Consider the following 17,979-nt stretch of genomic DNA (forward strand, 5'->3'; position numbering starts at 1 on the left):
AGATCAAATGTGATAATGTTTAAAAATTATATTGTTAATTGGCTTTCATATAATAATTAGGATGGACATCAAGAGGAAATAGTTATGTAAGAAAAATATTTTAAAAGACATAAATATGAACACTCATTTTATGAGAACTTATGAAGGTATTTGTAATCCCATATAATTTTCCTTATCTCTAATTAACAGTTTGGAAGCAGAGCGTTTATACTCTCTAGTGAAAATTCTGAAATTTTAATTCTAACTCAAAAATTTATTCGCTTTTTGTCACTATGTCTGAAATACTGTGTTAGAATAAAACCTTTTTCTGCAGTGTTGTGCTAGTTGAGGCTTAGGACTTAAAATTAAAAATGAAACATGTTTTACACCAGTCCCAGAATTATCTCTATCTGTGATTAGGGATATCAAAATGCCCGAAAAGTACAGCTGTATCTACCTTCTTATTTATTGGAGAGTAGAATGCATCTGGCTAAGTAGTCATGTATATTCCTGTTTATAAACTAAGTTGAGCACATACTTAAAATACAAATTAAGAAACTTAAATCTACTTATATTGCTTAATCAGTAGCACAAATATAGAGAAAGATAATAACAGGATAAATTGCAATAGTAAAATGTAAAGATAGAATTAACCTACTAGAAACAAATACTAGTTCTTAATTAAGCAATGTCATAGATGTTGAAGTTCCAAGTGGAAAGATCAGCTGCTGGCTTCAGAGATACCTAGCAGTGTGGCATTAACTGTGTCAACTCTCTTTAGCCCATGGCCTTATACGTAGCTTCTAAGGGTCAGAAACTCAATCTTGTCAACATATCAGAATTATTCTTTCTCAAAAAAGTTGACTCTCTGTAATAAAGCTAACTAGAGACTGATACAGAAACCAGAACTGCTTAATCTCTATATAATAAAAACAAATAATTGTCAAGGGAATAGCACTTTCTTTTTCTATGTGCAAGCTCCAGGAAGAATCAAATTATAATGGTTATATCTACTTCTATATTCTGGCACAGCGTATATTTATGTACTTATAAAAACATAAATGTGGCCTTTTGCCTTTGGGTTATGCCTGTATATGTTTGGGGATGGAAACATCTGCATGTACTAGAAACAGAAAACTCTCCACAATGTTTAAGCAGCCTTGTTTTTTAAAAATTGATCATATACTATTGTATTCAGCTAGAAAGAGTCTGGACTCTTTAGAGAAAAAAAAATGGTGCATATCTCACTTAATTCTGAAAGATACATTGTCAAGCAGAAACTAGGCTCTGTTTACCAGAGCTACTCCAGGAATATTTACACAGATATTTGACAAAGCTCTGTCATAAATATAAAAATTAATTTATAGAAAATATATTTGCATTCTATTGAATTGTAGTCCAAACAGTTAGGTAATAAAATGTGGCTTTAACAAAGCAATTAAGTGATAATTTTTAGAGACAGTATATAAATTGATAAATTGAGATTTCTACTAGATCATTTTAGTATTATAAAGTATTGATTACTTTTCATTTGCATTATTTTGCATATGAATTAATATAATGTGTGTGTCTGGATAGAAAACTTCCCTTTTTCATCAGACCCCACAGTTAGGTACAGTCCAGAGATTTCTTGGCAATATGGCGTTTAGTTAGTCATGATTCTGATTCATCCATTTTGTTTCCAACAGTCTAGGGAAAAGCTCCAAGTAAAATTTGCCCTGCACTTATACATCCAAACCACTATTTAAACATAAAGTCATGTATTTCTAATTGGCTATGTGGAAACTGAAGCCATGATTAAACTTCAGCTTCTGTAGGGGCAATAATTATCTTATTAAAGATCATTTCTACTGGATAACAAATATATAAGACATGAATTTCTTCCTGATACATTTGCATCCCTTGAGCTTACTTGTCCTGACAAAATCTGCACTTTTCTCTAATGGATTTCAATGACTGGTATCTATTTGATTTTATTGCATTTGTGCCTTTTACTTCTCGCCACCCACAGATTCTAATATTGATCATATACTTTTCTTGTAATTCTGATACCTTTCCATTGGGTTGCCCACTCTTACTTCTCCATTTCCATTGTTAAGTCTCCTGATAATGCTTCAGAATTTCTCATCTGAGTAAAAAGGGAAAAAATAGAGTAATGGAAGTGCACAATTCATTATCATGGTTGACAGTGTCTGAACTCAGAATGAGGTCAGTGTAAGGACAAAAAGTAGACATCAGCTTTTTTCAAACACCTCAAGTCATAAAAGATGATGAATGTAGGAGTTGAGGAGAAGTAATTGTGTTTTCTGCATCTGTTGTCTCTGCTCAGCTTTTCCTTTAGTTTAGTGCATTCATTCTTAACTGTGACAGAGTCAGACAATTCCCCTCTGCCTCATGAAGAAATACTGAAGTGTCCCATTTATTTGGACATGTGACAATACCTTTCACAATTGGTCCTTAAATCAGCATGTAAGATTTTCTATAATTTAACATGTTTAAATATGAACAGAGCTTTCTCTATCATTAGCATCTAATTCTTTTTGAGAGTCATCTCGATTTTTATTTATATTTATAAAGTAGTAATTTAAAATGAATACTCTTGGGCCCAATAAATAGATGATTATCAAAGACTATCAAAGTAGCTGCTCATCTTATACATGATAACTGTAAAATATTCCCATGTTTATGACTAATTGTGAGAAATCATGAGACTATTTTATGCTGAATGGAGTAGGTGCTACTTTTAATTTGATATTGCTTGACAATAATCCTTTCAGAAATTTTAAATTACTAATTATTAAATATAAACTCCTTACATTTTATGGTTCTAACAGTGTAATGTAACAGTTACAGATCGATTGCTTTTAAAATAGATGTTAATTATGATGAAAGACCCATTATTCCTAAGTTTCTGTTAAGTTGGGGTCTCCATTGCTGCTTCTTAGTGGTGTCTTCTTTCTAGTGGGTTCCTCCAGAAATGTAAATTTCCAATGTAACTTTAAAAGGTAAACTCCACTCAAGTTTTCTTTTAAGGACAGCCTAATAATAGTCGTCAAACAATGAGATACTGTGGTGTGAACCTGATAATAACCAGATAGTCTTCTTTATTGAGGTACTGAGGTTACAAATGACTCTCTGTTACCACTTACAGTTTTTTTCTGTTTTTTTGTTTTGTTTTGTTTTGTTTTGTTTAATGTACTAGGCATCTTTGGGTTCCAGACAGTTGGAAACAATGTGTAATCCTCTAGACTTTGCTCTTCCAAAACCTGTGACTGCCAGGTAGTCCTCTGTCTGTGCTTTCCCTAGTTTAGAGCCTCAAGAGCCATAGGACTCTGCTGAGCCTCCAGAGAGTCCCTGAACATCTACCCCATTCTCACATTCCACCATCTCTGTTGACTGTTCACCCATATCACCACCTCCTGGCAGTGGAGTTGGGACTTGTCAACTTCCTAGAATCAGAATTTTTATGTTACTAATACCAAGCATGAAATATTTGTATTAGTTTACATTGTGTTGTCAATTATGATCCGTAATGATATGGTTTGGCTCTGTAACCCACCCGAATTTCATCTTGAATTGTAATCTGAACTGTAACACCAACATGTTGGCGGCAGGATCTTGTGGGAGGTGATTAGAACATGGGAGTAGTTGCCCCATGCTGGTCTCATGATACTTAGTGAGATCTCATGAGATCCAGTATTAATAAGGGACATCCCCCAGCTTCACTCAGTGCCATTCTCACTTCTCACTCCCGCTGCCATATGAAGAAGGATGTGTTTGCTTCCCTTTCTGTCATGATTTTCAGTTTCCTGAGGCCTCAACCATGCGGAACTGTGAGTCAATTTAACCTTTATACTTTATAAATTGCCCAGTCTCAGGTATTTCTTCATTGCAGCATGAGAGCAGACTAATACAAAAAATTGATCCCACACAGAGTGGGGTGTTGCTATTAAAGATATCCCAAAAAATGTGGAAGCAACTTTGGAACTGGGTAACAGGCAAAGGTTGGAACAGTTTTCAGGGCTTGATAGAAGACAGGAAGATGTGGGAAAGTTTGGAACTTCCTAGAGACCATTATATGGCTTTCACCAAAATGACGACAGTGATATGGACAATAAAGTCCAGGCCAAGGTGGTCTCAGATGGAAATTCCTTGTTGGGAACTGGAATAAAGGTAACTCTTACTATGTTTTAACAAAGAGACTGGCAGCATTTTACCCTTGCCCTAAAGACCTGTGAAACTTTGAACTTGATAGAGATGATGTAGGGTATCTGGCAGAATAAAATTTTAAGCAGCAAAGTGTTAAAGATGTAACTTGTGTGCTCTAAAAAGCATTCAGTTTTATATATTCACAAAGATACGGTTTGTAATTGGAATTTATGTTTAAAAGAGAAGTAGAGCATAAAAGTTTGGAAAATTAGCAGCCTTATGATGTGATAGAAAAGAAAAACTCATTTTCTGGGAAGAAATTTAAGCCAGCTGCAGAAATTTGGATAAGTAACAAGAAGCCAAATGTTCATCACCAAGACAATGGGGAAAATGTCTCCAGGACATGTAAGAGCTTTACATGGCAGCCCCACCCATCATAGGCCCACAGGCCTAGGAGGAAATAATGGTTTCATGGGCCAGGCCCAGGGTCTTGCTGCTTTTGTGCTGTCTTGGGACTTGGTGCCTGTGTCCCAGCCGTGGTTAAAAGGGGCCAATTACAGCTCAGACCATTACTTCAAAGGGTAAAAGCCCCAAGCCTTGGCACCTTACACATGGTGTTGCACCTGTTGGTGAACAGAAATCCAGAATTGAAGTTTCAGAACCTCCACCTAGATTACAGAGGATATGGAAATGCCTGGATGTCCAGGCAGAAGTTTGCTGCAAAGGTAAAGCCCTCATGGAGAATGTCTGCTAGGAGAATGCAGAAGGAAAAAGTGGGGTTGGAGCTGCCACACAGAGTCCCCACTGAGCCACTGCCTAGTAGAGCTGTGAGAAGAGGTCCACCTTCTTCCAGACCCCAGAATGGTAGAGCCACTGACAGCTTGCACCTGGAAAAGCCACAGACATTCAATGCCAGCCTGTTAACACAGCTGTGAGGGGAACTCTACCCTGCACAACCACAGGAGTGGAGCTGTCCACAGCTGTGGGAGCCCACTTCTTGCATCAGCATGACCTGGATGTGAGACATGGAGTCAAAGGAGATTATTTTAGAGCTTTATGATTTGGACTGGATTTTTGACTTGCATGAGGCTGATAGCCCCTTCATTTTGGTCAATTTCTTCCATTTGGAATGGCTGTATTTACCCAATGTCTGTACCCACATTGTATCTAAGTAATAAATAACTTGCTTTTGATTTCATAGGTCCATAGACAAAAAGGGCTTACCTTGGTTTAGATGAGAGTTTGAACTTGGAATTTTGGGTTAATGCTAGAATGAGTAAGACTTTGGAGGACTAAGAGCTGCTGGCAAGATGGCTGAATAGGATCTGGTCTGCAACTCCCAGTGAACTTAACACAGAAGATGGGTGATTTCTGCATTTCCAACTGAGGTATGCAGTTCATCGCATTGAGACTGGTTGGACAATGGGTGCAGCTCACAAAAGGTGAGCCAAAGCAGGGTGGGGCTTCACCTCACTGAGGAAATGCAAGGGGTCAGGGGATTTTCCTCCTTTGCCAAGGAAAGCCATGAGAGACTGTACTAGGAAGAATGGTGCATTCCTGTCCAGATACTGCACTTTTTCCCACAGTCCTCAGAACTGGCAGACCAGGAGATTCCCTCCAGTGCCTATAACACCAGGACCCTGGGTTTCAAGCACAAAACTGGGTAGCCATTTGGGCAGACACCAAGCTAGTGGCAAGATTTATATATATGTATATGTATATACCACAATGTCAGTTGGAACACCAGCGAGACAGAACCCTTCACACTCCTGGAATGGGGGCTAAAGCCAGGAAGCCAGGTGGTCAAGATCAATTGGGTCCCACTCCATGGAGCACAGCAAGCTCAGATCTACTGGCTTGAAATTATCACTACTAGCACAGCAGTCTGAGGTTGAGCTGGGATGATAGAGCTTGGTTAGGGGAGGGGCATCCACCATTGCTGAGGCTTGAGTAGGTGGTTTTCTCCTCACAGTGTAAACAGAGCTGCTGGGAAGCTTGAGATGGTGGCTTACACCTGTAATCCCAGCACTTTGGGAGGCTGAGGCAGACAGATCACAAAGTCAGGAGATCAAGACCATCCTGACCAACATGGTGAAACCCTATCTCTACTAAAGTTTGAAAAATTAGTCGGGCATGGTGCCATGCACCTGTAGGTCCAGCTACTTGGGAAGCTGAGGCATGGGAATCACTTGAGCCAAGGAGGCAGAGATTGAAGTGAGCCAAGATTTGCCACTGCACTCCAGCATTGTGACAGAGTGAGATTACGTCTCAAACAAACAAACAAAACCCACTAGGAAGTTCAAACTGGGCAGAGCCCATGGCAGCTCAGCCATGCTTCTGTGGCCAGACTGTCTGTTCAGACTCCTCCTCTCTGGGCAGGAGATCTCTGAAAAAAAGATAGCAGCCCCAGTCAGGGACTTATAGATAAAACCCCCATCTCCCTGGGACACAGCACCTGTGGGGATGGGTAGCAGTGGGCACAGTTTCAGCAGACTTAACATCCCTGCCTGACAGCTTTAAAGGGAGCAGTGGATCTTCTAGCACAGTGTTTGAGCTCTGATAAGGGACAGACTGCCTCCTCAGTTGGGTCCCTGACCCCCGTGTATCCTGAGTGGGAGACGCCTTCCAGTACGGGCTAACAGACACCTCATACAGGAGAGTCCTGGCTGGCATCTGGCGGGTGCCCCTCTGGGACGAAGCTTCCAGAGGAAGAAAAAACAGCAATCTTTACTGTTCTGCAGCCTCTGCTGATGATACCTAAGCAAACAGGATCTGGATTGGACCTTCAGCAAACTCTAGCAAACCTGCAGCAAAGGGTCTGACTATCAGAAAGAAAACTAACAAACAGAAAGGAATAATATCCACATCAACAAAAAGGATGTCCACTCAGAGACCCGATCCGAAGGTCACCAACATCAAAGACCAAAGGTAGATAAATCCATGAAGATGGGGAGAAACTTGCACAAAACGACTGAAATTTTCAAAAACCAGAACTCCCCTTCTCCTCCAAAGGCTCACAACTTTGTGCCAGCAAGGGAACAAATCTTGATGGAGAATGAGTTTGATGAATTGACAGAATTAGGCTTCAGAAGCTGGGTAATAAGAAACTCTTCTGAACTTAAGGAGTATGCTCTAATCCAATGCAAAAACCAAGAACCTCGAAAGGAGGTTAGAATAATTACTAACTAGAATAGCCAGTTTAGAGAAGAACATAAATGACCTGATGGAGCTGAAAAACACAGCACAAGAACTTCATGAAGCATACACAAGTATTAATAGCCAAATTGACCAAGTGAAAAAGAGGATATCAAAGATTGAAGATCAACTCAAAGAATGTGAGAAGACAAGATTAGAGAAAAAAGAGTGAAAAGAAACAAACAGAGCCTCAAAGAAATATGGGACTATGTAAAAAGACCAAATCTACATTTGATTGATGTACCTGAAAATGAAGGGCGGTGAATGGAACCAAGTTGGAAAACACTCTTCAGGATATTATCCAGGACAATGTCCCCAACCTAGCAAGGCAGGCCAACATTCAAATTCAGGAAATACAGAGAACACCACAAAGATACTCCTCGAGAAGGGCAACCACAAGACACACAATTGGCAGATTCACTAAGGCTGAAATGAAAGAAAAAATATTAAGGGCAGCCAGAGAGAAAGATCAAGTTACCCACAAAGGAAAGCCCATCAGATTAACAGCAGATTTCCTGGCAGAAACCCTTCAACCCAGAATTTTATATCCAGCCAAACTATGCTTAATAAGCAAAGGAGAAATAAAATACTTTACAGCCAAGAAAATGCTGAGAGACTTTGTCACCACCAGGCCTGCCTTACAAGAGCTCATTAAGGAAGCACTAAACATGGAAAGGAACAACTGGTATCAGCCACTGCAAAAACATATCAAATTGTAAAGACCATTGGCACTAGGAAGAAACTGCATCAACTAATGGGCAAAATAACCAGCTAGCATCATAATGACAGGATCTAATTCAAACATAACAATATTAACCTTAAAATGTAAATTGGCAAAATGCCCCAATTAAAAGACACAGACTGGTAAATTGGATAAAGAGTCAAGACCAATCGGTGTGCCGTATTCAGGAGACCCATCTCAGTTGCAAAGACACACATAGGTTCAAAACAAAGGAATGGAGGAAAATATACCAAGCAAATGGAAAACAAACAAACAAAAAGCAGGGGTTGCAATTCTAGTAAAACACACTTTAAACCAACAAATATCAAAAGAGACAAAGAAGGGTATTACATAATGGCAAAGGGTTGATTGCAATAAGAAGATCTAACTGTTGTAAATATACATGCACCCAATACAGGAGCACTCAGATTTAAAAAGAAAGTTCTTAGAGACCTACAAAGAGCCTTAGACTCCCACACAATAATAGTGGAAGACTAACATCCCATCATCAGTATTAGACAAATCAATGAGACAGAAAATTAACAAGGATATCCAGGACTTGAACTCAGCATTGGACCAAGTGGAATTAATAGACATCTACAGAACTCTACAACCCAAATCCACAGAATATACATTCTTCTCAGAACCACATTGCACTTATTCTAAAATTGACCACATAATTAGAATTAAAGACTCCTCAGCAAACGTAAAATAACAGAAATCATAAAAGTCTCTCAGACCACAGTACGATCAAAACTTAGGATTAAGAAACTCACTCAAAACTGCATAACTACATGGAAACTGAACAACCTGCTCCTGAATGACTACTGAGTAAATAATGAAATTAAGACAGAAATAAAGATTTTTTTTGAAACCAATGAGAACAAAGATTCAATGTATCAGAATCTCTGGGACACATTTAAAGCAGTATCTAGAGGGAAACTTATAGCACTAAATGCCCGCAAGAGAAATGAGGAATGATATAACATCAACAGCCTAATATCATGATGAAAAGACCTAGAGGAGCAAGAGCAAACAAATTCAAAACCTAGCAGAAGACAAGAAATAACTAAGATCAGAACAGAACTGAAGGAGATAAAGACATAAAAAATGCTTCAAAAAATCCATGAATTCAGGAGCTTTTTAAAAAAAGATTAACAAAATAGATAGACCACTAGCCTGACTAATAAGAAAAGAGAGAAGAATCAAATAGACACAATAAAAAATGATAAAGGGAATATCACCACCAATTCCACAGAAATACAAACTACCGTCAGGGATTACTATAAACACTTCTATGCAAATAAACTAGAAAATCTAGAAGAAATAGGTAAATTCCTGAACACATACACCCTTCCAAGACTGAACCAGGAAGAGGTTGAATCCCTGAATAGACCAATAACAAGTTCTGAAATTGAGGCAGAAATTAACAGCCTACCAATCAAAAAAATCCAAGACCAGACAGATTCACAGCTGAATTCTACCAGTCATCCAAAGAGGAGCTGGTACCATTCCTTGCGAAATTATTCCAAAAAATAGAAAAAGAGGGAATCCTCCCTAACTCATTTTTATAAAGCCAGAATTATCCTGACACCGAAACCTGGCAGAGACACAACAAAAAAAGAAAATTTCAGGCCAATATCCCTGATGAACATTGATGCAAAAATTCTTGATAAAATACTGCCAAACCAAATCCAGCAGCACATCAAAAAGCTTATCCGCCACTATCAAGTCAGCTTCATCCCTGGGAAGCAAGGCTGGTTTAATATATGCAAATCAATAAATGCAATTTATCACATAAAGAGAACCAGTGACAAAAACCACCTGATTCTCTCAATAGATGCTGAAAAGACCTTTGACAAAATTCAACTGCCCTTCATGCTAAAAACTCCTGGTAAACTAGGTATTGAGGGAATATATCTCAAAATAATAAGACTGATTTATGACAAACCCATAGCCAATATCATATTGAATAGGCAAACACTGGAAGTGTTCCTTTTGAAAACTGGCACAAGACAAGTTTCCCCATTCTCACCATTCCTATTCAACATAGTATTGGAACCTCTGACCATGCAATCAGGCAAGAGAAAGAATTAAAGGGTATTCAATTAAGAAAAGAGGAGTTCAAATTGTCTCTGTTTGCAGATGACATGATAGTATATTTAGAAAACCCCATCGTTTCAGCCCCAAATCTCCTTAAGCTGATAAGCAACTTCAACAAAGTCTCAGTATACAATATCAATATGCAAAAATCACAGGTATTACTATACACCAATAATGGACAAACAGAGAGCCAAATCATGAGTTCACTCTCATTCACAATTGCTACAAAGAGAATAAAATACTTAGGTATACAACTTACAAGGGATGTGAAGGACTTCTTCAAGGAGAACTACAAACCACTGCTCACGGAAATAAAAGAGGACACAAACAACTGGAAAACATTTCATGCTCATGGATAGGCAGAATCAATATCATGATAATGGCCATACTGCCCAAAGTAATTTATAAATTTAATGCAATCCCCATCAAGCTACCATTGAATTTCTTCACAAAATTGGGGGGAAAAAACTTTAAATTTTATATGGGAACAAAAAGGGGCTTGCATAGTCAAGACAATCCTATGCATAAAGAACAAAGCTTGAGGCTTTATGCTACCTGACATAAACTATACTATAAGCCTACAGTAACAAAAATGGCATGGTATGGGTACCAAAACAGATATATAGACCAATAGAAGAAAACAGAGGCCTCAGAAATAACACCATACATCTACAACCATCTGATCTTTAACAAAGGTGACAAAAACAAGTAATGGGGAAATGATCCCCTGTTCAATAAATGGTGTTGGGAAAGTGGCTAGCCATATGCAAAAAGTTGAAACTGGATCCCTTCCTTACACCTTATATAAAAATTAACTCAAGATGGATTAAAGACATAAGACCTAAAACCATAAAAACCCTAAAAGAAAACCTAGGCAATAGCATTCAGGACATAGGCATGGGCAAGGACTTCATGACTGAAACACCAAAAGCAATGGCAACAAAAGGCAAAACTGACAAATAGAATCTAACTAAACTGAAGAGCTCCTGCACAGCAAAAGAAACTATCATCAGAATGAACAGGAAATCTATAGAATGGGAGAACATTTTTGCAATCTATTCATCTGACAAAGGGTTAATATCAAGAATCTACAAATAACTTAAATGAATTTACAAGAAAAAACAAACAACCCCACCAAAAAGTGGACTAAGGATATGGACAGATACTTCTCAAAAGAAGACATTTATGCAATCAACAAACGTATGAAAAAAAGCTCATTATCACTTGTCATTAGAGGAATGCAAATCAAAACCACATTGACATACCATCTCATGCCAGTTAGAATGATCATTATAAAGGCAAGAAAAAACATTATTATAAAGGGAGGAAAAAACAGATGCTGTAGAGAATGTGGAGAAATAGAAATGCTTTTACACTGTTATTGGGAATGTAAGTTAGTTCAACCATTGTAGAAGACAGTGTGGCAATTCCACAAGGAGCTAGAACTAGAAATACCATTTGACCCAACAATCACATTACTGGGTATATACACAAAGGATTATAAATCATTCTACTATAAAGACACATGCACACATATGTTTATTGCAGCACTGTTCACAATAACGAAGACTTGGACCAACCCAGATGCTCATCAGTGACACACTGGATAAAGAAAATGTGGCAAATATACACCATGAAATATGATGTAGCTATAAAAAAGGAAGAGTTTATGTCCTTTGCAGAGAAATGGATGAAGCTGGAAATCATCATTCTTAGCAAACTAACACAGGAACAGAAAACCAAACACCACATGTTCTCACTCATAAGTGGAAGTTGAACAATGTGAACACATGGACACAGGGAGGGAAACATCACACTCTGGGGCCTGTTGGGTGTTGGGGGGCTAGGGGAGGAATAGCATTAGGAGAAATACCTAATGTAGATGGTGGGTTGATGGGTTCAGCAAACCACCATGGCACATGTATACCTATGTAACCAACCTGCACATTCTGCACATGTACCCAGAACTTAAAGTATTACAAAACAAAAAAAGAAAAAAAAAAGTACTGCTGGCAGCAACAACAACAACAACAAAAGACATTGGAGGCCTGTTGGAAGGGCATGATTGTATTTTGAAATTTGAAAACATGAGATTAGGGAGGGTCCAGTGGCAGAATCATATGGTTTGGCTCTGTGTCCTCCCCCAAATCTCATCTTGAATTGTAATCTGAATTGTACTTTCCACAGGTTGGGGGTAGGAGCTTGTGGGAGGTGATTAGATCATGGGAGTGGTTCCCCCGTGCTTTTCTCATGATAGTGAATGAGTGCTCATGAGATCTGATGGTTTTATAAGGAGCATTTTCCCCTTTCACTCAGCACCCTCTCACTTCTCTCTCCTGTTGCCACCTGAAGAAGGACATGTTTGCTTCCCCTTCTGCCATGATCATAAGTTTCCCAAGGCCTCCCCAGTCATTTGGAGCTGTGAGTCAAATAAGTTAAACTTCTTTCCTTTATAAATTACCCAGTCTCAGGCAGTTCTTTATAGCAACATGAGAATGAACTAATACAAATAATAACTTTTTAAAGTTGGCTATGGGTTGGGTAGATTTATGATTTTATAACTGATATCAATTGATAATTTAACAGATTAGTAATCTACAGTCCTCAAATTCAGCAATTTATGGATTTTTTATTTTTGTGATTTCAGATTCTTCGTAGGTTGATTTGTATACTCTCTTTAGTTTTTAAAATTATTTAAATAATTTAGTTTATAAATAATTATCTTAATGAGGCAAATATGTATCTGTATCATTCTTTCTCCTCTCAGTTGTACCAAGTATGTTACTAGTTACAATGAAGTCTAGATACCTGCTTGGTGCCTATATTAGATTGTTCTCACACTGCTAATGAAGACATACTTGAGACTGGGTAATTTATAAAGCAAAGAGTTCATCATGGCTGAGGAGGCCTCTGGAAACTTACAATGATGGCAGAAGGGGAAGCAAACACATCCTTCCTCACATGGCAGCAGCAAGGAGAAGTGCTTAGCAAAGAGGGAAAAGCTCCTTATAAAACCATCAGATCTCATGAGAACTCACTCACTATCATGAGAATAGCAGCATGAGGGTAATCACCCTCATGACTCAATTACCTGCCACTGGGTCCCTCCTAAAATACATGGGGATTATGGGAATTATAATTCAAGATGAGATTTGGGTGGGGACACAATCCTAACTGTATCAGTGCCTCTTGTCTGGTGCATTTCAAAACCAGAGAAAATGTTGCTAGTTAAGAGACTTGAGCATTTGTTAGTCCTTGCTGTACCACTAGGAAATATTGGAAAAAATCTAAGCATTCTGTGTCTCATATCTCTGAGCTATAACATGTTGGGGCATACAGAAGGTAGAAGGGTATAGGATTTGAGATTCTGAACATCATTATCTAACTGGGACTTTACAGTGCTGTAAAGTGAATGAGCACTTGACAGCTGTACAGATTTTTGAATGGTTTGGCATATTTCATACCTTGATCTATAAAACTCCATCATATTTCTACTGTACATTCCTGGTCATAGCTTGCTGACCTTATTCACTGCCTTCCCTTCCTGCTTTATTCTCTGAACAGTAGGTTAGAGTCTAGAATGATTTGTTAAATTTTTAACACTTTGTTGATATATAAGTGCAATTTTGCCATGGATAGAATATTAAAACACAGCATTTTAGCCCAATAATTTACATTGTGTGATTTAAATAGAAGATGATAATCTTAGTTTCACAGTTGTAGTTTTTAAAATAAAAAGTCAATTTTTGAGACATTAATAAATATTTATGAAATAGACATATAAGATAAATTAGCTATAGTTACAATGTATTATCTGAATGGAAAAAATAGATATTACTGAGATAAACTCATCTATATATCTATAATCTTTTTCAATTTTATTTCACTGAAAGAATACCATCATTCTATCCTTGGTCTTGATACAGTGGCAATCCTTATTGATCAAACATCTGATATGAAAGTCCTTTTGTTATTTTAGTAACTTTACTCTTTTGACTATGGTATAAGATAAACCTCCTCAAACTGATTTTATCATAGAGCTAGAGAAGATCTTCAGAGATCATGTGGTTGCCCCACTTCAATAAGCAAAGCACATTCTTACACACACACACACACACACACACACACACACACACACACAGCATATACTATACACCACACACTTTGCTACTCTTTACCAAATAGTTGTTTAGACTCTTAATCAGCAGGGAAATATAACTTATGAGGCTGAGTATTCCATCTTTGGGCTAATTCTTCTTAAGTCCTTTTATTTTTTTCTTTTCTTGAGTTGAATATAGCCTCTCTAAGGTTTCCCTTCCTTTGGTACTGGTCTTGTTTCTGAGCCATGACTGTGATCTAGTCTAGTGGAAAACATTTGGGCTTTGGCATTAGAAAGTCCTTTTTCAAACCATGTTTCCACCTTCTTTTAACAGTCTTCTTAAGAAAGGTCCAGGATATCTCCAAGAGTTTTACTTAAAGAAAATAGGCTGAGAGTGGTGGCTTACACCTGTAATCCCAGCCCTTTGGGAGGCCAAAACAGGTTGATCACTTGAGGTCAGGAGTTTGAGAACAACCTGGCCAACATGGTGAAACTGAAACCTCATCTCTACTAAAATACAAAATTGGCCAGGCATGGTAGTGGCCAGCACCTGTAATCCCAGCTACTTGGTAGACCAAGGCAGGAGAATCACTGGAACCTGGGAGATGGAGGTTGCAGTGAGCTGAGATTGTACCATTGCACTCCAGCCTGGGTGACAGAGCAAGACTCCCTCTCAAAAACAAAACAAACAGACAAAAAACAAAAAAAAGAAGCCCCCCAAAAAACCCAGCTACCTAACATCAAAACTTTATTCATCACTTCATCAGGTTGGTAGGAGGATCAAATTGATAATGAAAACTTCCAAGGTGTTCTCACAACACTGGCATCATTAACTTGCCTCAGTACATTGCCTCTTCCAATTCCACCCTAGTCTTTTTTTGGATAACTTTTAAATATCTGTGATATTCTTCTTCAGTTTCTTTTACAATAGCCTTGAATCAATTTTCATTTTAATGTTTAAAATTACAGAAATTATTTTTTAAATATTGAGCAAATATGTCACATAATAATTCTGATTTTCTTAGCACTAAATTTGTTTTTATTTACATACACAATGAGGAATTTTTATAGTGATTATGTACCTGTAAAATTTTTAGGTCATTTCAAACTTCCTTTTTAGCAGAATGTGATAAACCAGATAAAACACTTCTTAGGCGTGAGTTTTCTCACTTCAGAGGTTTTCAGGACTATTCTCTAATTTCTGGTTCAGACTCCATATAGAAATGTTATTTCATTTTGCTTATTAGAGATGTTAATGACAGGAGCTCTCTGCTGCATATTATAAATAAAAAAAAACAAATAAAACTAAAAAAAAAAAAAAGAAGAATAGAAAAGGCAAAAGTGGGAAATGAAGACCAAAAAGAAAAATGAAACACTTCAAGTAATTTGTAGAGGTTTATGTCATGAAAGAACATATCTCTAAAGGTTTGTCTTTAATAAAGAGTAATTTTTATTTTCAGTGTTGAAGATTTTTCAACAATGTGGTCACCTGGCAATGGAGCAGATGGGGGAAGCGGACAGGATAGAACTTCTGATCTCTATATCTGATTTTCCCACAGTAGTTTTACTCCACAGCACTATCACAGCCTGAGCCACCAGGATTCCTTTGGCAGACCTGGCTCAGGAAATATCAGCTCTCTCCTACTCCATCAGAAGTCATGCTTAGTGGGTTAACATTTTGCTGATTAATCATTCTGATTGGTTTGAGTTAATTCAGCTCTGCATGAATCTGATGAATCTTTTTTTTCTGTTTTCTATCATTAGTGTCTAAATATCTTATTGTCCCTAGAGATCATTCTTTTGCTTTATCATTCTTTTCTCATGTCTTATCTGTATCTTAAACTTCTGAGTATTTCAGAGCTTTCTATAGCTATAAAATGCAACTTATTACTGCATCAAATATCCTACCTTTGAAAGATAGAAGTAGGAATATATGTTTTGTGAAAATTCAGAGGAGAAAGTTCAATACGTGATTGTGATAGATGTGTTGATGTCAGCCTTTTTAAAAGCATCAAAATAATTAAAAATAATTTCTTTTGAAAGTTGGCCAGGAATACTTTGCCCTGACCATTTTAAACGGAAGTATGTGACCTATGACCTGGATGGAAATGTTGAAGAGTATCACATAGAATTCCTGGGTGATCCCCATTCCAGATCATGGATAAGTGCAACATTTGTTGGACATTATAGTATCACATTAAAGGTAGGTACGGTAACATCAAAACTTTATTATTCTTTCACTTGTTTTTAGTTATGGTAATTTTTATCTTTAATCATAAAATATATAATTGTTTACTTTTAGATTTATATAAATAATGTATGCTGTTTATTTAAATTCAAATATTTTTATTTTTAAAGTTTTTTCTCAAAGAAAGCATGGGCATGATATAGTTATGGGAGTTTTAACTTTTATTTTTCTAATGGCAATATAATAAAAATCAACAAGACTTTATGTGATTGCCTTTTGAAACAATTTTAAGACTATCATTGGGTAATTTTTTAATTCTCTTGAGAAGAGGAGACTTTCTGTTGTAGCCATAGCTCACAGGAAAAATTAATTATGGATTGCAACCAGCTTTTCAAATTTCAAATGGAATATTTCATTTATACTAACTCTTCAGTATTTTTTTGACTCCTTTTAAACTTTAAATCTCACACTTCAATTAATGGACAGACTGTTAGGTTGGTAAATCAATTAAATGATCTGTGTTTACATTCTAATATTGAAACTTTTCATCAGATAATCATACTTCCATTAAAACTTGATGAAATGGTAGATGTAGATGTCAGAAATGTGAATACCTTTTACTCAATTTGGATATTTTCTCTTTTTCCTTTTTACATATTTTTTGAGATGGCTGGCCTTGAATTACTGGGCTCAGATGGTCCTCCTACCTCAGCTTCCCAAGTAGCTAAGTCTACAAGCACACACTACTGTGCCCAGCTGGATGTTTTTTGTTTGTTTTGTTAATAGATGTGTACATATTTAGATTTACAAATAAGTAATATGTGTATTTGAAACATGCAATTTAATCCACAGTAAAATTAAATCTGTGAAAATTAGGGGTACTTTAAAATGGGTTTTTACTGTATCTTTGGCAACAGTATTTTGGTATTCAGTTTTAAAAGGGTAAGAGGGAAGGCTGTTTTTATGAAAACATTCAAGTATGGAATAATGCCATATAAATCAATTTCATAGTAGTTGTGATCCAGTCATCTTTATATGAGGCATCTTCTGTGCTCTGATGTTTTGAATGTGCTCCTAGATTCTTTTGCTGGCAACCACAGAAGACAGGATAGAGTATTCCATCTGTTCCCCCTTTATAAAGGATGGGGAAATGTTTTAGCATTCATGAAGCTGACCTTAGAATCTTACATTGGGATAGCTGAGATTTTCCTGTCCTTTGAAAGTGGAGATAGTATTGACCCCAATTTACATTCTATTGCCTAGACTTCCCAGGGATTTAGTCTTTTATAGTCGTTTTTGGAGCTCCTATATCCTCTGATGCTATCTTTATACTTTTCCACATTGATCCAGATATTAAATACACGCCCCTGTCTTCAGAAAGAAAGACCACATACATGAAAAGTAATGTATAGTTAGACAATGCATAGTTTTAAAAATTTTTTTCTAGAGAAAAGATATATAAATTGTGTAAGTTATTTGATAACTTTTTCTAAAACTGGATGAAGAATGATAGTCATATATAATTTTAACTGGTTATAGCTGACT

The 17,979-nt window shown here is 37.0% G+C and overlaps 1 protein-coding gene across 3 annotated transcripts in view; it reads left to right on the forward strand.

The window, feature by feature from the left end:
• Positions 1 to 17,979, forward strand: part of ZCWPW2 (zinc finger CW-type and PWWP domain containing 2) — a 166,642-nt gene that overhangs the window by 42,446 nt on the left and 106,217 nt on the right. For all 3 annotated transcript variants that reach the window (XM_032259677.1, XM_032259692.1, XM_032259683.1), the window contains one exon: positions 16,290 to 16,449. In XM_032259677.1, the coding sequence (XP_032115568.1) occupies positions 16,290 to 16,449 (160 nt within the window). The remainder of the gene's footprint in view (positions 1 to 16,289; positions 16,450 to 17,979) is intronic.

This window comes from Sapajus apella, unplaced genomic scaffold (assembly GCF_009761245.1).
Source record: "Sapajus apella isolate SASKATOON/1434 unplaced genomic scaffold, GSC_monkey_1.0 scaffold4, whole genome shotgun sequence".
NCBI lineage: Eukaryota > Metazoa > Chordata > Mammalia > Primates > Cebidae > Sapajus > Sapajus apella.